This window comes from Dufourea novaeangliae, unplaced genomic scaffold (assembly GCF_001272555.1).
Source record: "Dufourea novaeangliae isolate 0120121106 unplaced genomic scaffold, ASM127255v1 scaffold149, whole genome shotgun sequence".
Taxonomy (NCBI): Eukaryota; Metazoa; Arthropoda; class Insecta; order Hymenoptera; family Halictidae; genus Dufourea; species Dufourea novaeangliae.
In genome coordinates, this window is record NW_015374025.1 from 336,001 (window position 1) to 356,919 (window position 20,919).

Below are 20,919 nucleotides of genomic sequence, written 5' to 3' on the forward strand. Positions count from 1 at the left end.
CGCCCACCCCGCGATCGCGACGTTAATGAGTCGCCTCGTTCCATAACGATGCTAATTTTTTGCTTGCAGAGGCCGAAGTCAGGTCGCCCCGTTTCACCGGCTCCGGTTGGCTGGCGTTCCCCGCCCTGAAGGCTGCCTACAAGCACGTCCAATTAGAACTGGAATTCCGTCCGGAGGCGTGGGACGGTATCCTTCTTCTCGCTGGAGAGAGGGATGATCTTCAGGGTGACTTCATGGCCTTGATACTGCATCACGGCTTCATCGAATTTAGGTAACGATGCACACACTCTGTAAACAATATTATCCGCTGCGTTGAAGCTGTAATTCTGTCGTGGAATTGGGACAATCTTCTGAGTTTCTTAAACCTTTGTCTTACGAGTTTTTCGAAGACTACAGTCTCCAGAATTATTTTTCATCGTTAATAATTTTTCAGGAATAAAAAACATTCTGTATTTATTGCAAGTGTGCATTAACTCGAAAAGTTAAATATTAATACTATTGAAATATTGATTTCTTCGACTTGAAGAAAAGGAATAACATTCAGGCTTTTTAAACCCATTTTGAATTCGTCAACACGAGTCTGACACGATGTTATAGAGCAAGGGGTTAAGGATCGCCCTACTGTGACGACTCAAAAATTAGCTACAAGTAGGGATTTTTGTAGGAAAAACTGTACAGTGTATCGATTTCAATCTGCTCTACATTAAATCACATACATTAAAAGAATACGACAATTTTTTTATGTACAAATATAGTAGACATTTAAAGTTACAACAGTTTCTCGGAAGTGCCTAAAAAAAAGTATCTCCATGACTGTCATGATAGCAGCTGTCCACGTTATCTTAAATCAGAAATTCAAAAAAATTCTTAGTCTGTATGAGCATGGCTATCGTTCATACTAGAATGAATGAAAAATAACAAAATAACGCTGTCTTGAAAACCATGTGTTAATTCCTGCATAAAGAATTACTTGTTTTTTAAGTCGTAGCATTCATATTTTTCAAATATCAACTGCGTTCTAGTAGGGACGAGAACCATACATATACTAAACATGTCTGCACAGCTTCGAGTCAATCCGTCAAATAGTTTTGAGGCATCGTGGTAGCCATTTACAAAAATGTCATTTAGAGATAACCGCATTTAAAGTTTTATATACCCTTATATTCTATATGCTCGCCACTCTGGTTCAAAGCTAATAACTTTCTTAATATTCCGAATCGGGTGGAATCCATTTCGGATTATGTTTTTGAAATGTTAAATTTGAGACAATGCAAAAAAAATCGATTTTTTTGATCCGTCACAGCAGAAAGAATCCTTGAGGGATCTGCTGATAAACTGGAAATTCAGTGGGAAGATGGTTCATTATTCACTTTGAAATGTAACCACATTAGGGGGTTAAGTTCCTTTTTTTCATGCAGCTTCGGTTGAGGGAAAAGTCTCGTCGATATACGATTTATTAATACGTTAATTTAATATGAGTAGATTGCGCATGTAATATTTACTTTCATGGGTTAATTTATAATAATTGAAACCAATTGGAAATTCGTGTTCATTTTATTAAGCGGTTCTATTGGGTTTTAACAGGCTTAAGAATCTTGTTAGTTTTTATAAAGCTTTACGATGTAGTCCATTTTAGGTAATAGTGTGTGATTGTGGTTTGAATCTATATAATCTGCAGTCTAATTATAAGTTTTATAAACCTTGCACATTGTAAGTCTTATATATGAGAATTATTTAAAACTTTGTTCAGATGATGGTTTTATACTTTTTAATTCTTTTATTGAGTCTTTTAAATCCTTCAAAGAATTAGTGTAGATACCCACATGTCAAGTTCTATGAGTACACTGCAAATTTAAGGTACTTATAATTCGCATAAATGTGTAAAATACAATTAAATGGACTATCAAAAAAAGTAGAATACAACATTTAGATTATTCATCACTTATTACAGTTAATTTTATTGCGTTTATTCTATTAATTAACATTTATGAAGTTGAATGAAATCAAATTAGTCGCATGAAAATAGATTCTCCTGAATCTTTTAAATCGCCATCTGCGTAATTATGATTCAAGAAACCATGAATCTCCCTGCCATAGGCACTCGTATTTCCTCTCTAAGAGGATTATTTTCTGAAGGCCGATTTGTCATGCAATAATTTTATAATAATTCTTGAGCAAGCGCCACAATTTGAACTTCCATTAGGTCCATAAAATGAATTATCCTGAAATTCAGTTAAGCGTTTCAACTACATTTTTTCCATATAAGCCCTATTCAATTATTATTACAATTACATTCTAATATTTAAACTTCTTGTGTGATACAAATTAGTTTATAAGCACAAAAATTGAATATAAATTCGTATACGTTGACGCAAATTCTGTCAGACAGAATTCTTAATAAAAAATTTAAAAACGGTCCCTTGACCGGCCATGGTAGCTTCAGCGTTAACAAACGATTTGTGTTTTAAAAAAGCTGTTATTTTTTATTTTATCTAAAAGTTAATGACAATGCAATTCAGTAAGTTATACAAGGTATTCACGCTATTACTAGCCAGCATTTTTCTCGCAAATAATAAGTACTAGAAAAAAAAAAGTCCTTAAAAAACCTTAAAAGCCACTGTATAACACGTTGATGAATTACTCCGGACAGATACTTTTACACGACATAAAAAAGTATACAGCATTTTGTTTAAAAAATCAAAGGTCACCTTTGTTTCCCGAAAAATATTGCAAACCTAAAAAATTGATAAATATTATTATGTTGGTCACAGAAAGTTGCAAAACCTTCTTCTATTTCATTTTTTTCTAATACTTACTATCTTGCGAGAAAAACAATGACTAGTAATAGTGTGAACACCCTTTATACTGTCTATCCTGTATTAATCATTTTTACGAGACATCACATTTTTCTCACACACACCAGATATCCTAGTGCCTATACTGTTCGCCATTAGAGATCCATCTGATCACGGGATTTTCGATCTCGTGGGATCCATCGCGTCATTAAATCCTCGTTTCGCAATCGCGAAGGGACGAATTGAATTCGGTAGCTGGCGTTCGACAAATAGGGGTGCCTCGTCTAAAATCAGAAACGACGTCGATCGATTGGAACGATATAACGAGTTCTCGCTGTTTCTCCCCCGCAACCGTCGTCGCGTCACCGTCACCGAATTATGCCTAGTAACTTTCCACAACTTCCGGCAATAACCGAAGTTTCCTGCCCCCCCCCCTTCCCGTCCTGCAAACTTCATTGGTCCATTAGCGGCGGGACATCAAAGGATTGGCGCGAAACCGCGATTTACTTCGATTTACCGCGATACACGTTGCTCCGTCAGAGGATCGTCTCGTACGCGATCGATAAACTTGGATGGAAATCGGAGTGAAAGACGCGTTCCGTTCATCGGGCTCGTCCCGACACGAGTGGCGAGTTAATTTCCATTGGCAGTACCGTGTCTCCGGCCTGCGGCGTTTGCCCGTATACACGAGGCTTGATTGCGATTTAAATTTCCCGGGCTCGGCCATTTCGGCCACCCATTTGTCACTGTGTTCGACCAGATTACATTGAATTCTACGTCTCGTGTAATTGTACGTTTTCTTTTATTTTTTCTTGGACATCGCGAACTTATTATGGAACATAATGAGACATTTGGGATCGAGACCCCAAGATACTCTTTACTCTTACTCCGTTGTTTTCATTCGTTGTATTACAGATATACGTGGATTTTTGTAGAATTCCTCGTAGTGGAATGGAAAGACAATTTATTCGATAGTTCGCAAAGACGCCAACAGATGACGCTGTTTAAAAGTTTTAGAATTAGTTCCAATTTCCGCCACCAAAGTGGTGGGGGCGCCACTAAATGTCCCATAATTTCCCAAATTTGTCCGCCATCTTGGATTCAGAAAAGTGCCGGAATAATTTGGGAATTTATGGGACATTTAGTGGCGCCCCCACCACTTTGATGGGGAAAATTGGAACTAATTCCAGAACTTCTTCCAAAACTTAAAAGTTTTAGAATTAATTATTTTGTTATTATTTATTATTTATTATTACTTTTTTGGTTAATTTATATCAGGAATAGGAGTGGAGATAGTGCGGGATTAATGAATAACGCATATGTATGGTTTGGAAATATACAATTTACAATGGTATTTGTATAAATTTAATAACAACCGCTTTAAATACTACTTATACGTAATACTACTAAATATAAAGGCACCATTTTCGCGTGGCCGACACAAAATCAGGTTGCTTCTATCTGTTTTGAATAAAAAGAAACCTAAATAATTATTAATCTATACGAGTGATACGCTAGTTTAAATTTGCGAGAAGGGTCAAGGAATCCCAACACGCAAATATGTCGTTACGTTTCCTGCCTCGCGTCGCCTTCGCAGGAGCCCGCGGCTGCCCGCCACTTGCCCGTGCGGGCAACATTCAAGAGCGGGCTCGATTGCCCATTACTGACGTAAACAGTCTACATCCCCGCCCAACAAACGCTCATAAAGGTCCGATACCGTCGACACAAGCGAACCCTAATGCTCGCGCGTGAACCCGCGTTAAATGAATCCTGCCTCCACGTCCCCACGGAAACCAGCCTTAAAGCTCCCACGAAGTATCGCGTAAATGAACCCTGGGTCGGCAGTATATTTTCCTTAACCCTTGGATGGCGAGGGGGGGGGGGCAGAAACGGCAAACTTTTCCGTGGGAGAGTTTTACGGGACACTTCAGCCCCGTAAGGCACCGACGGCGGGAGCTTGACGTGGTCATTAATTAAGAATTGTAGGCTGGGGGCTAATTTTTCGTTTACAGCTTAATAATCCATGACTTCCAGCGCGCGCCGACAGCCGATTTATGAATGCCGGAAGTTTCGACCGGCGCGAAAAGTTCGACGTGTCGGCCATTCGAATCTCGAGGCGCTGCGATTTAATCAGATGTAACGGGGGCGGATCACGGGCGGAATCCAGCGATGACTGGTGTCACCCACGGAGGCACTTACACACTTGTTGCACTATAGACGATGAAGTGTACAGCTAATGGTCGTGTTTTGTAAGCTCCTGTTGGCTATTATATTACACAGCCAAAGTTTAACGAACATTATGTTTATCTGAAACGTACTGTGGGGTTATAATAATAATAATAATAATAATAATTTATTTACGGGTCTGCACCCTTTCGTTAACAGAATATATAGAGCAATTTAGATACATAGTTAATAGCGTGTAACGATACATTCATGTTACATGATTTTTTGAACGTATTGACCTCCTGAAGGATTCTGGCATATAGTTTTCCTTTCATTCAAGCATCAATCCAAAACTGTAATTAAATATTCACTGGGAAATTCTCCAACAAAAAAGAACATCCTACCAATTGATTGTCGTCCAAATAATATTTACAAATATATTTTAACTAAGTCCAGCCGAGGAATAAAAAAGAATTCGTTCCTGAAGAGGTTAATGAGTACAGTTGCTTTCTAAAAAGAGTTTGGGAATTTTGGAAAAAATCAATTGAAGTGCTAATGGTATCAGTAGATTTTCAGATCCGATCATATGGAACAGATCATTAGGTCAAAGAGATCTATTATTAACTTTAGTAGGCCTGGTCGTATAATAAGTCGGTTTACTATTTTATAAATATAAATTATGTCTGCAGTAGTATGACGCTGTTCGAGCGTGATCATCCCTAGATGACTCAAAAGTAGTTCATAGTTATAGCAGGTGGTGCACATGGGTTTCCCTAGTTTGTGAGATATGAAACGTAAAAATTTATGTTGAATACCTTCTATCATCGTTATGTTCCTTTGATGATATACTACATATATATATTCCAGATGGACGAGCAGTGTTCTAAATGCGAGAGCACTAGTGTTGTCTATAGGAATTAGTTTTTATAAAGTCACTCACAGATGATCGACTACAGTTGTTAGGCCTAAAGTCACCCAAAGTTAAGGTACATTTTTCAGTATGATGCATTCAGAAAATAGACATATATAATGAATTATACATATAAATTGTCTAGTCTAGTAAAAGTCGATTTACTGTAAACTAGTGTGCTATAATAATCTGTTGTTTAGTCCTTAACTCGCTACTAATACTAGTGACAAAATATAATTGTCATCGATTTGTGCAAAACGATGTATGCTAGTCAGTCGTACCAAACAACTCATCATTGACTGTTCCCCATATAACTTCAACGCAAGGAGAAGATATCTTCAGATTTTAGTATAAATTCTACAAAAAGGATACTTCGTTTTATCTTGTAAACGGGGTTTACAGCAGAATTTCTACTTTAGGTTGAATATTCCTGACAATAGAGAACAACAACGCACGATGAATTCATTTTCATCTTGGAAGATGAGAACAAGAAATTCATTGAGTAGTTAATTACCGAGATGACCCAGATGAAACGATCGAAAAGCGGTCTCCATAGAAACTCTCTACTTAAACTGTTGTAATTTATTCAATGCTGCCTGGGATAATCGTTCATTGTTCCTCAGCTTCGTTTCCATAATTCATTAGCTGAACGTTAAACGATCGGTACCGGGATTTGTTGGTCTGTTAAACAGTTATTTACGGATAAACAAGCCGAAAAATCAACACAGGTAATCGATACGATAAATCGAAATAAACGATTGGTCGGGGTTTTTCGTTAATATATCGTTAACGAAGCCTCGGATAAAATTTTTGCTCAGGAAGAACTTGTTTCAAATCACCTCACGAGTTTCTGATTTCCGGGTCCTCCAACATTTTTGTTACACCCTGTATAGTTACTGTTCAATTTCGGTCGCCGGAACGAAATCTCACCGGTCCGAGTTCGTCGGCTTATTCAATCCCGAGGAGCCTTTTCTTCGGGTTAAGCCGCGTATCCAACGAAGTCTCGCGCCGTCTCACCCCTCGTTCACTCACGGGGGCTCAAAGAATCACTTTCCCGTGCGCATCGATGTCCGTGTGCTGCGACCGCTTGCACAGCCGCCGTCCTCGAGACGGAAGTAATATCCAGGCAATAGCTGCGGATCGGTACAAAAATAGAAATTTGGTCTTGGAAGCTGGCCAAAGATTCTGTTAAAGAAACCACGGCCTATGCCCGCCGTCCCTTTTCCTGCCTTTTTCTCTGTCTGACCGAGTATCGTGTAACCGGTGTGGTGAAAACGGTGTTTAACTTGTAGTAAGAGGTGGCTAGAGGACCGGAAGTGGCAGACGGGCTTTTCAAATTAGTTGCAAAGGATTGGTTCGTCTTATAGTAACGGCCAGAAGAATTGTACCAAGGTCATTTGGTAATTATTCACAATAGGAAATTTCTCGTCGATTTGATTGACCTTGAAATATGTTGTCAAGGTCATCGTCCTGAGTGACGACCTTGGAAAAATTTACAATATACAATATTTAAGAGGAGATACATATTTGAAAGAGCGATCGGAGTAGGGATGAGACTATAGATTCGTTAGCAGAGAGGGTATTTGAGGGAAGGGATGCTTTTAAAAAAATAGACGAGTTTCTACTTGTTTTTCGGATATTCAGAAAAAAAACTTTTGTTAAACTGAGATTTATGACTGGTAGTATGTATCGATCAGAGTTTGTTAAAGACACACACCATACCGTGTTAACAACGCACCCAACATTTCACCAAAGATAAGTTTAGTTATTAATATCTACAGAAACAGGAAAAAAGTTTCTTCGCCGAGCCCCAGAGAACATCGTTAAGAACGTGGTTAACACTAGGTGGTGTGAGACTCAGAGACTTTACAAAAATTTTTAGCAGGGTAAATCTAGGAATTTGTTTAGTGCCAATTTTCGAAGCAGATTCGGAATCTCGTAAATTGTATACATTCTCAGGAAGTCTGTTAGGAAATATTGATTTTATATACAATGCGGAAATAACGTTTTATTTTCTTTTTTTTTTGTTACGTAAAACTGTTTCATCATTATCTCATTCATCAATTTTTTATTCGATAAATATTACTTGCAAAATGATTAATTACCTTCGTAAGATCTACAGTAACTGTAAGTGACAAAGATAAATGAACCATCCTTTTATGGGAAGATCAATTTGTTTTCGTAGCTAGTGGAAATTAAATATCGAACTTTTGGAAAGACTTATTTAATTATTTTTTTAAATGTTCCAGGGGAGTATACTGTTGAAATATTAATAATCTTCATATGGTATATGTATAATTTATATTGCAGTTCGTTGTCTTAAACTTATGACTGCTACCATATAGTATCAACAAGGGAATGATGAACAATGAAATCAAAATCATTGAAAATGTAAGATTGGAGATTGTTACAAATGTGTAAATTAAAATTTCAATACGACAGTAATAAAACTGGTTCTCAATATTATATGTTATACTAACGTAAGATACATTTAGATATTCATTGAACAATACTTATAGAGCGACCCATTTTAATTTATAAACGCTATTATTTCTCGAATTAATTGTTATACAAAAAAAAGGGGCAACGAATACGTCTCGGTATCGACTATATGCCTAGCTAAACAAAAATATATAGTTCCACTAAACAAAAAATGAAGGACACCTTGAAATCTTGGGGGCACCTCCACCTAGACAAGACTTACATTCATAATAAGATGTTCCCCTGGAAATAGAGTAAGTTCTATTTCAAACATTTCTTTCAACAACGACTAATTCGGAAGACAATTGCATTTATATATTAAAATGGGCCACCCTGTATATTTTTCCCCAAGAAAGCCTAACTTATATTTTTTCTACCATAAATTATATCTGGTATAAGATGTCATCTTCGAATAGAGTAAGTTCTATTTCAAAAAACGAATAAATCGAGAGACAGTTGTATTTATACATTAAAATTGTATCACTCTATACTTTGACCCAGAAAAGCATAAATTATATTCACCAATAAAAATTCTTGTCAGGCACCGTGCTCAGTATCAAATCTTTAATTGTCGTCCGTTACTCGAAATAAAGCTTGAAGCCTTGGAACGTGACTTTATTCCAGTCCCGTGAATGTCACAGCGACGCCGTGGAAATGTCAAGTGCATTTCACAGTGGAATTGTGGTCGCGGAAAAATGCGGCACGAAGAAGGTCAGGGTCGCGTCTTGCGATACATCCCTTGGGGCGAGTTCTTAATTATTTCGCTCGGGTTCCCTAAAAGAACGGGTCTCGGCTCGAACTAAACAGCCCTCGCGTGAACAACGTTGGAACCTGCTCGCGATAGCGGTGGTATATCCTTAAAAACACAAGATCTCATCAGGCTTGAAATAATCATGCAGCCTAGTTTCTTCAGTAAAAAAGCATTGGGTCAGTGCGAAAAGTTTTGATGGATTTTCTGCAGATGATATTACCCTCATAGCAGCGTGGGGCCAAATGTAATCTAATTATAAAATCTAAATTGCAATTATAATGTAATCGCAGGGTAATTACGGAACAATTACGTTATAATATTTATTGTAAATTTAGCATAGTTAATTACAATGTAATTGTAATTGTAATTGTCCCGCAATTACATTGCAATTACATTGTAATTGTGATTTGGATTTTGTAATTAGATTACATTTGGCCCAACTCTGCCTCATTTTTATTTTGGCCCAATGCTGTCTCATTTATATTTGGTGTAAAACAATAAACAATCCTCTTAATTTATTATATGTACATTCAATAACAATGATGGTGTTCATAAATTTTGATTATTACAATAAAAATGCAGATTGAAAATACATATGTTATGAAAGAATTATGATGTAGTTTATTAAATTATTGTTGATTTATAATTGAAAAATGTTATTAGTCTTTTCTTTTATAGCAAAACTTATCGAAACATTTGCACTCACCCAATAATTGAAAAAGTGACACACGAAATATTACATTTGACGTTTCAAAGTTAAACATAAGGGATTGTAGCTGACAGACCCGTGAGAGGAAAGTTTTCTTTCGTTAAAAGCAAAAACTTTCCTCTGCTAAAATCAAGGGTTTCGAGTGGCTGAGTCCTTAGTCAAACGGACAATAAAACATCCGCCTTGCAGGCCTACGGGTCTGTTTAGCAGCGAGTCGTATATTTTAATAATTTTTACTTGCCGAGAAAAAAGTTTTCCCTTTCCCGCGGAAACTTTCTCTATTTTTAAAGTATGCGTCTTTTTCTGGGCGACCACCAAGGATCGGCACGAAGACGTTAGATTGTAGCTAGCCGCCTCACAGTGGGTTGAAAACCCGGACAAGTTGCCGAAAGACAATTTTTCAATTTTAATACTTTGAAAAACTTTTTGTTTCTATAAATTGACAACTCTCGAAAGTTTAAAAATCCACCCTTATATCTTCTTTCAGATGATTCTGTGATTAGATATAATGTTATAAAGACAAAATCATTCAATTTTAAGTGAAACTAATTGTTCTAATTACTCAATGTAGAACATCATAAACGTCATCGTAAAGTCATTGACGCAAAAAAAAATAAATAAAAATGAAATAACAATTTCGAAAAATTTTGGACTCAAGTTTTCATTCGAAAACCGCTACGCGGCAAAAAACTTCGCGAAGCAACATGCGTGCTATTAATTACGTGGTTCGACTGCGCGCAGGATTTACGGTGCACTCGGCACAACTCGTTAAAATTTCTCATTACCATGTCGTTTACCCCCGACAGTGATAATTACCACAACTAAAGATCCTGACCCTTGCTGCCGTGGTTCAGCACGGTTCCCGCGGAACTTTATGTCTTCTCCTCGTGCAGAATCATTCTGTGAACGGTGTGTAACGAATCAAAGAAGGAATGACTAATGGAGGCAAAGGTACAATTGCTGGAAATCGATGAAACTGTAGACAAATATGCTTACTTATTTACATTCGGACAGATACCATCGAAAAAACAATCGAAGATTTTTTGTAGAACATACTGTAAGTGCCAAAATTGAAACATTTCGTTCTTTTTTATCGAAAAATATTCTGTGTGCCAATGGGAGCACTATATAAGTATACAGGGTGTAACAAAAATGTTAGAGGACCCGGAAGGGGGACTAGCGAGGTGATTTGAAACAAGTTTTTCTTTAGCAAAAATGTTATCCTAAGGGTTTGTAAACGAGATAATTACGAAAAACTTCGATCAATTAGAGCGCGAGTCTGTCGGTTGAGTTCCCGCGGTAGTGTTAGCTACGCGCTGCGATTGGTAGCCAATATACAATGTAAAATCAGGAAATTTTCTTTCTCCACCTGAAAATTTTGATCTTTCTTCTACATCGCATCGACTATTATTAGGTGTACTAATAATAGTTAATTATTTTGTTCCGTTAAAATTGTAGTATAATTTGAATTCAGAATATGATACAGCGGTTGTTTTACGTAAAAATGAGGAAAAATGACCGAGAATGATAATGTGTATTATTTGGTACAGCCTTTTGATTTCCCGAAATGTGAATAGCAAATTTGGCAAAATATAGCGGATTATTTATTGATATAATATAATATATGGTATTAATTAGCGACGAAGTTCAGTCTGTATTATAATATCTCAAGAAAATTTGATTTTAGAGTAAATGTTTGTGTCGTATAGAAAATTGATTATGTTATCTTAAGTTGCCCTATGAAATGAAAGCTTTATCAGTGTTTATGTTATGTTTCCGTTATAAGAATACTTTTCCTTCCGTCAAAGTTACGCCCCTCTCCCCTGTTTAGCTTGATCCGCCCTCTACCTGCATGAGCAAGGTAAACATTGTCAATCGTTTCAGTCATCTTGAAAGTCGGTTCGCGTAAAGGTGTGTTTAAGTTCCGTGTCACACGAAAAATGAAACGCAATTTACGAGGTGTAGTCGAGGTGAGAGTTTCGAGAATAATTAATTTAAAAGTTTCAGTTTGAAAATTAAGAATTAAACGTGCGAAACTGGAAATTAAGTGCACAACGTCTTCATAGTAGTTCCCCATTGAAACTGTACTCACGTATTCTACACCTGACAGCAATTCCACAAATACAAATATTCATTAACACTCGAAAGATCAGTGAAGGGTAACTTTCGATGAGTCAAGCATAATTATCGACCTGAACAATGAAGTTTGTGTTAAGTTTCTGTGTAACATTTGTGCAGAAAGTTCACGGTGCGGTTGTATTTGTTCGAAGGTTCGATTGTGGCAGCGGAGTCGGCACCGTCAGAAGCACCCAAACAGTCAGGCTGAACGAATGGAATACGTTGACTGTCTACAGGCACCGATGGGATGCTTGGATTCAGTTAAATCAAGAGAAACGCGTAGAGGGCAGATCGAAGGTAAGAAGACTTTATCCTTACGACATTGCCAAAACGTTCCCACTGCGATCGCAGACAAATCGTTTGAATATTTTAACACACATCAGGGATTGAAATTCATTTTTCGTTTCTTTACATTCGAATTTTATATGTTTCTTTAAAACTGTGTTTTAAAACGATGGTTAGTTAAAGGGAACATTTCCATAATGCTTAAAACAATTTTCGAGTTACTTTTAAATCAAAGAAATCTATAACGCTTTTGGTTCATATCTTTCTTACATACATAGTGTCCGCGCGAATAGTACAGTAATCTCTCTGTGAGTGCGACGAACTCGCTTCAGAGCATTCGTGGTAAGGTGGAAAGGTCTTCAGCCTCTCATAAATTTCTTTTCTGATAACCAGAGGAGATACATGCAAACTTCTAATGGACGAGGTTTGCGGTTTTTTATGACGGATAATATGGTGCTATCAAATTGTCCAAAACATAATTTGTTTGTAACAAAAAGATTTCAGATCGAAAATTCGAGGGGTGGTTTCACCCCTTAAAGTCGCGTTTCAGCCGACAAAAAAAAATACGTATCCCTTATTTTTTACTGCTTAAAAGACATACGAAGTTTCATCAAAATCGGAGGGGTACACTTCCGTGCCTTCCCTTGTTAGTTTGGTATCTAGAATCCACTCTCTGAAAGCGTCACACGTTTTTACTAACACCCTATATTTGCTCCACCGATACATCGGTATAGGACGACAATGAATAATATCGACGTTAACCGTAAGGTTTTGCACTCAACAATATCGCCACGAAGTGTACCAAGGAGAATTCGCTTTTCCTTGACATAATTTTCCGTCCCTTAAAAAGGCCGTATTCTCGTGGACGTTTCTCTTTAAAGCTCCCAGGCCGGCTGACGTCTTTAGAGACGAGCGAATCTTTTCACGACACCCAGCGTATTCTCTTGCCTCGACACCCGGCTACGTCATGCATCTGCATGCAATTCCATCCGCGATATACGCGTTTTTCCCGGGCAAAACCTTATTTTCCGGGGAAATTGTCCATTTAATGACTAAGCTGCGAGAACGCCGCGTGCTCCTACGTGGATCGTTTCTCGCCGTGCTGCTGTCTCGAGACAAGCTTTACGACGTTAATTACCGGTTCGCTCGCCCGTTACGTGTACATTATTCTCACCTCTTTTTCTTTTTTTATTTTTTTTTTTTTAATTTGATCAAAAAGCTTACTTCGCCGTGCCGTGGAAACGAGATTTTCACCCGGAGCAGCTCGAAAACGTGAGCGTTAAAATTCACGGAGCAAGGTGTTCCATAAACGTCTCGTTGGTTTCCTCGTTGATTGGTAAATAATTTATTCGACGATTTGTATTGGTAATTGAACTCTTCTAAGCCTTCGTTCCGGAGCGAGGAAAATTGACGTTTAAATGTAAACGGTTGAGGAAGCGAAAGAACACTTTGTTGAGCAAACGCGGGAGAATACGATCGTTGAAAGGGAAGAAATATTTTTCAGTTGTTATACAGGATAAAACAATTAAAAAGGGTGTCAGTTTGCGCGAAGTTTGAGGTCTCTGAGAATTTTAAACGCGGTGCCTGCGGAATGTTTCTTTCCGGGGGAGCTAAAAATCGAGCGAGGAGAAAAGAGAGAAAAACGATTGATGATAGAGGGGAGATTGAACGCGTGAATAACGAATTTTGTTACTTTTCTTCACGGGGAAAATTGAATTTGTTGATTTTACCCGTTTGGAATTGGAAATTGTTTGGAGTTCAGCTTTGCTGGCTCGTTCAACATTTTTGTTTTTTATCACATTTCAAAGTTCTATCCTCAATATACCTGATAATTGAATCAGTTAATTGGTAGGCTTATAATACTCTTTACAGAAGATAGTGTAACTGTTAAATGTACAACAAGAAAAGTAATAAAGGATAATGTAATTCCATTAGTTCAGATTAAAACGGAGATACTTAACAAATGAAAAGTATTGGAAAATTCAATAAGGTTGGTCTAAAGCAACTTTACTTATTTAAGAGTGTAGAATGCTTTACATTTTTCAACATCGTTATATATTGTGCAAAGAAATCATAGAAACAATAACGATTGAAAAATATTTTGGTAATTATCTTCAAGATTCTTTTGAACAATATACAATTTTAATGAGAAGTTTAATCCCTTCGCACCGGTGGACGAGATATCTCGTCCATCGGTGCGAAGGGGTTAAATTATCCTTTACTCTTAAATAAGTGAAATTGTTTTGGGCCTACGTCTCTTTATTCAAAGTATTCGTTCACCTTCGTTCGCTTTGGTAAAAATATCTCCTGTCTATATGTATCGAGTTTGTAACTCTAGTTCCCACACCATGTTTCGAAGTGTTCTGCTTAAATTAGAAATAAAAAAAATGTTTTAAGTGGAAAATATCCTATATATAACATCGTTAAATAAGTTGACGTTCGTAAATAATGCAGATAGAGGAAGTGCCTTTGAGTGACAAAGTCGATACATGCATATATTAAGTATATCATACTTTTTGGGGACCTAATTTGTGTCCTCCTTAATGCACACTTTCTTAAAAGTTGGATAAATTAATGATCTAAGCATTAAATAGTAAATCTGCGACCGTTTTAAAGTAAAAAACGAAGCAAAAAAGAATTGAAAAAATTTACGTCACTAGAACTGGAATCGCAATAACTCGTCCGCATTGCACCTGTTAATGGTCTCGCGCAACAACCTGGCAAAACAATTACTCAATCTCATTAACTGTTAAAAGTTCACTATAACACTCCTAGATTCTGGTGTCATTCACTATGCATTATTCGAATAAAATGCTGCCTAACCGTGAAGTTCGCCGCCTGACGAGGAAAAAAAGATAATTACCAATTGCATCGGAATGGGGTTGAGATGGGATCGAATTGACTTACCCTATCGCGAACAAAGAGATGGTCTCCGTTTCGACGTCGTTGTGTCTCATTTGTGAAATAGAGGGAAAAAAGACGGAGTATGGTAGTACGGAGGGTGGGGTAGGCTAAGAAAAAGAGTGTGGAAAGGGGTAGGTACCTGGGGACAAAGAGGTAAAGTCGACCCCGCGCGTCGCGACACCCCCTCCCCCCCTGCCCGTGTAGCTTGAAATAAAACCGAGACGAGTAAGTGCCGGCGTGATTAAAACGGAGCACCGTAGTTAACAATGGGATCCGTGTATGCGTTTTGTCGGCGAGAAAAAAAAAGATCCTAAGCTGCAGCGCCACGCCCCCCCCCCCCTCTTTGAAGGACGGGCTGCCACGTCAAAGAAGATTTTCCGGTGTTTGCGCCGGAAAAGGAGAATATTACTTTCGACGGTTCGAAAGCGACAGCCGTCGAATTACGGCCGCAAATGGAGCATGAAAACGACTACCAGCCTGTGACTACTTCGGGTGGAACCCAATTAATTTTCCGTGGATGCACACGGCGTTTTGATTCGACGAGTGCCAGCTGGTGACGTTCCGCACGATCTTTCGAACGGATTTCCATTGGTGTGTCGATGCGCTATACCGATTCTTCTGGGAATTTCCTTCTTTTTTTTTTTGCTTTGACGTTCTTGTTTTGCGAGATCTGACGGGAAATTTGAAAGTATACGCGAACGACGAATGGTTTTGGACAACAAGGTTCCGTGTGTATATCGATGTCGTGGATTTTCTGTTACTTGTTATTGCATAAATTATTTGGTTGAATCGTAAATAACATCCTCCGTTGTTGCTAAAAGATTACTAGGTAATAATTAAGAGAAACTATAATGAGGATATTTAAATTGAATAATAATCAGTAGACATTTTTATCGTCATAACGTAATAGCTAAGGTCAAGACCTATCCAAATATGTAATACCACGACCTTTCGTGACCCTGAGTACAAAAAATTCAGAAATATTTAGGTATGAATGTGAATAATGAATAACTACAACGGAGAGATTATTAAATGAAAATTTACTCCAACAAGTCCTGCATTATCCTATATATGTACGTGAAGGTCATGAATAACGTATTATCGGTCATTGGATAGATCTACACCTTAACTATCACGGCATGACAATAAAAACATATACTCCCATTAAAAAACAACATCGATGACCTTGAAATGTCAAAGAATATGACCTCGAGAAAAATTTTCCACCAATCATAATATTTGCCCCTTCGAACCAAACAATGTCTTCCTTTAACATTTTTTCCTATCATCAAAAACAGGTACGATATTCAAGGTGATCTAGAGATTTTGTTGACCTTGGATATTCTGATACAGAATTAAAGGCTGTATAGAACCCAGTATATTAAAGTTCTAAATTGACGTGAAAAAGTAAGACAAAAACATATAAAGGATCAGAAAAGTGGTACATTTTTTCCGCTATTTTAAGCGAAGGTGATAATTTTTAGTGACCCACGCCCCCCCCCCCTCTCATCCCGTGTACGTCTGTACATTTTCTGACGCTAAATTGAAAGGGTCAGTTTGTACAAAGACAGATGGGCCGGGACACCCAGGTATGAATAGTCGAACCACGCCCACGAAAGGCGACCACGCCAGGGTCGACCAGTGTAATCAGTAAAATGCAACCCCGTTACCGGGCAAAAGTCGCCCTTGGTTCGCTCGATTAAGGAAATTCAGTCGGTCGACGATATCACATCGGCTTGTTTATCGATCTACCCCATTCCCCTGGTGTTACACCGCCAGAGAGCTAATGTTACCCTAATTTATGTGCGCTGCCATAATGAAACTGGGTCGCGACGGGCGGCATACGGATACAGCCCCCTACCCTTATCGTGTGTGTGTCTGGTTTTATTAAAATTTTCGTCATACTTAGCGCGACCGGGCCCTCTCCCCCCCCCCCCCCCCCCTACTTGGTTAATTAAAGCGTCGCGGTCTAATATTGTGCCACGTTTCATAATGGACTACGAAATTTACTTAATTCATTTTACACGCCTTGGTAATTACGGTACAGCAATAGGGGTGGGGGAAGGGGAACGTTCATCTTGTCACGGAAGACATCCATGGTTGGGGGCCCCTAGATCGCACTGCAGCGTCGGTTACCTTTATTCGGCGAACAGGTGGGAAGATCGGTCCCGCAGTTTGTCTAGGGAGCCATGGACGTTGGGAGTTTAAATTTCACTAGCGTCGCTGCGATGTCTGTTGGTTAATTATTAATTAAACTACACCGGTGTGTGTAATACCGTCGAGTGCTCCACGGTGAACTACGAAATTCCCTTAATTCATTTTACACGCCTTAGAAATTGTAAAGTTAACGGTTTTCCTCTTGTTACGTGAAGGCTTCGCCGGTTACTTTCAGCGTTGTTGTTAATGGATCGGAGATTACCGTGGGGTAATTTGTTAGGATGTAACATTTTGCTGGTGAGCGCGATGGATCATTGTCAGTCGTTGAGGGGTTTTTTGATTCTTGTTGGTAAAATACTAGGATTGTCAGTTGTAGTTTAAAACGTTGATTGCCACAGTGAAAAAGGCCGTATGTAGCCAGACACACTTTAGTTCGCTTTTTAAGTCGTAAATCGTCGCAAATATATACAATGTTTAGCTAATAGGGACTGTTGGTCCTGTTTTAAATTATACTGCGAAATTAATTTTATCCAAAAATATTGTGGGTTCTTGACCGCCCGGGTGCGAAAATAATATCGCCGCCCTTATTAATTTAATATTAAATAACTAAGGATTTCATATGCAGTGTTTACTTTTATATCTACATATACAGGGTGTTCCGCTTAAAACAGGCCATCTAAATATCTTCTCTATCTGTGATTATTCGATAAATATTTTTTACATAATTTAAATGGTTATCTTACTAGCCAAAATATTACATATAATAAACAAACTGCGGTCACCCCTGGGTTTGGTGACCCAGGTGCGGGGGCCATTTTTGCACCCTCGCCAGGAACGACCCTGAGTATCATCCATATTTGGGTGACATGACAGTCACTATTAATGTGATTTTATAGATCGAGGCTGTTGTCCAAATTATTGTTTAATAGGTACGGTTCATTTTTGTTTTGTTGCTGCTACAAATAAGATGTAATATTAATTTAAGTTGATAGGTTGAGAATAGAAATCAAAATCTGCTAGAAATACATACCTGACAACAATTTTGTATGTTTGCTTTTATTGCAAAAACTACGAACTCAATGCTCATTGTGGTTTAAATGCCACTTGTCTTTTTTACTCTGAATAGAATGTGACATTAGTGACTACTCACGGATCAAGAATAGAAATAGAAAACTGCTACAAGTACTAGACGAAAGTGTGTTATTTTTGCTTTTGGCTGAATAATTAAGAACTCATTGGTGCTCACGTTCGCTTAAATGGCGCATCTTGACATTTCTTTTCCAAACAGTATGTGACAGTAGTTCAGACTGATGGATCAAGAATAGAAATCGAAAACTGCTACAAGTACGAGACGAAAATATTATTTTTACTTTTATTATAATGGTAAACGATACCAATTTTGATTTCAGCCACATGTTGCGTGTCTAACTCGTTATTTCGATCGATGTACAGAATGTAACAAATTATCCTGACCTCCGATTGCAGTCGAAATGCGACGTGTTCTTGAATCGGAGCTAATTTCATTTTATATTCATTGTTCGACATGAGTTTCGCTGAAGTGTGGAGTTGCAGTGGCACTTCTCGGCCAATTAAAACGCCACAGTTTAATATAGCCTGTTATGTTTCACAATGAACCGTAAAATTTGTTTAATTCACTTTACATGTTCGCACAACTACGAAGTTTTGTCATCCCTGTTGCCGAAACTTCTGTCATAACTAGACACTAATTATTCAGTTTCATTTTACAGTGTATCGTTACGATAATGTTCATTTCTAGCGACAAATTTCAAACAACAAGGCCCAACGAAATTATTCCGTGCGCAATATTCGAAATGGTTCCATTTGAATTTTTATGTTTGCCACAATTTATTGCAATAATGCCCAATACTGTTGAGATGTACCGTTGCATACGCAATTTATTGACGGAATCATTACCACGAAATGGAACCAATTGACCTAGATGTTTTTTAATTGAAACATGAAACTGCAAATATTGAACTTTTTCGTGTTTCAAAATTGAAAACCGTGTTTTAACGAGTCGACAATATATCACATTACATATTTATCATTCGTGTTACGTACAGACAGGTCTACGTAGAAATTGTTCGAATTTCGACGAAGTAATATTTTCTTCGTTATTTATGCGATCACTTTTAAACGATTGTATTACATCAGCGAGCAGATGTTACAGTCACGCATTAGCACTGTTAATCCTCAGGAAATTCCATTTTTCCCGCCTCGAATTACGCTCTCCGAACTTTACGAATGAGGTCGCTATGATTAAGCACGTTTTATTACATCGCAATGGCATTTTCTTTAAACTGCCGCCGAAGAACTGGTCGGTATTTCGCTTCCGAATTAAAAGTCTTTAAAAGCTCTCTCCTCGCTATTCAAGCTGGTCTCCTCTCCCTCCCCCTCGTGCCGCATTCTCGCCGCTCGCGCTCTCTTCGTCGACCTCCTTCATAAGACTTGCAAATTGTTTTGTAATAAGTTAGTACGCCGCCTCGGCAGAAGGAGAAAGGGGCGCTACTTTCTTCGAGAAAAAAATGCTTTCGAGTGCTCCTTTCAGAAATACGTTCGCGACTAAATTCCACGAGGCAATCCTACAACGGTGGGGGATGAATTTAAAGCTCTACTGGGAAGGCGCGATATTTCACACGTTTGTAAATATTTATAATATAAGATTCGTAACTATTTATAAAGCATACGCCGACAAATTGTTAATTTCTATCTCTTTCTTTTCACATATTATTAGACAGTAGATTTTTGCAAATCTATATTATTACCGCAATTTCTGACATCTTCACACGTTTTGTTTAACCTGTTAAGTTGCTATAGACACATATGTATACGTCCAGTAAAGTGTTATTGTCGAATAATATTATAATTGACTCAATTTAAGTATAAATTAGGACTAAAGTGAAAAGATCTGTTACTAGGCTACCGGTCAGTAAGTTGAGAAAAAGCAATAAAATGAGAATAAACATCGAACTAATGTCGGTCGGTCCGAACGTAACTGAAAAAAAAACTGAATTCTCGTGACAGGCTAAAAGCGCCTTCATACTACTTCATACAGTCTCATACTGCCTCACACTGACTCATGCGCTCTCATACGTCCTCATATGTCCTCATACGTCCTCATACGTCCTCATACGTCCTCATACGTCTTCATACGTCCTCATATGTCTTCATACTTCACCATACATCATCATACGTCCTCATACGCCCTCATACCGTCTCACACGACCTCACACGTCCTTACACGATCCCACACGGTGTCATAAGGCTTTGTATGATGTCCTACGGCCTCATACGGCCTTATACGGCCCCATACCGCCTCATACCGTCTCATACGGTCTCATACGGTCTCATACGGTCTCATACCGCCTCATACCGTCTCATACCGTCTCATACCGCCTCATACCGTCTCATACCGCCTCACACAGCCTCATATCGCCTCATACCGTCTCATACGGCCTCATACCACCTCACACAGCGCGTGGTTTATCGAGTCAGTCTCCTCATCTGTAAACAGCGACGAAATAAAAATTGTTGAACAGTGGCCGTTTTTTCACTTTGAAACCAGGCTCTGCGAACGTGATAACGACCGCGGTCCGACAGTTTCGCCTTCGTCGCCACTTAC

At 38.3% G+C, this 20,919-nt stretch overlaps 1 protein-coding gene across 1 annotated transcript in view; it reads left to right on the plus strand.

Annotated features, from left to right (window-relative positions):
* LOC107189269 (pikachurin-like) overlaps window positions 1-20,919 on the plus strand; it is a 267,863-nt gene that overhangs the window by 195,526 nt on the left and 51,418 nt on the right. The window contains exons 5-6 of the mRNA XM_015577762.1: window positions 70-271; window positions 12,083-12,227. Of these exons, the coding sequence (XP_015433248.1) occupies window positions 70-271; window positions 12,083-12,227 (347 nt within the window). The remainder of the gene's footprint in view (window positions 1-69; window positions 272-12,082; window positions 12,228-20,919) is intronic.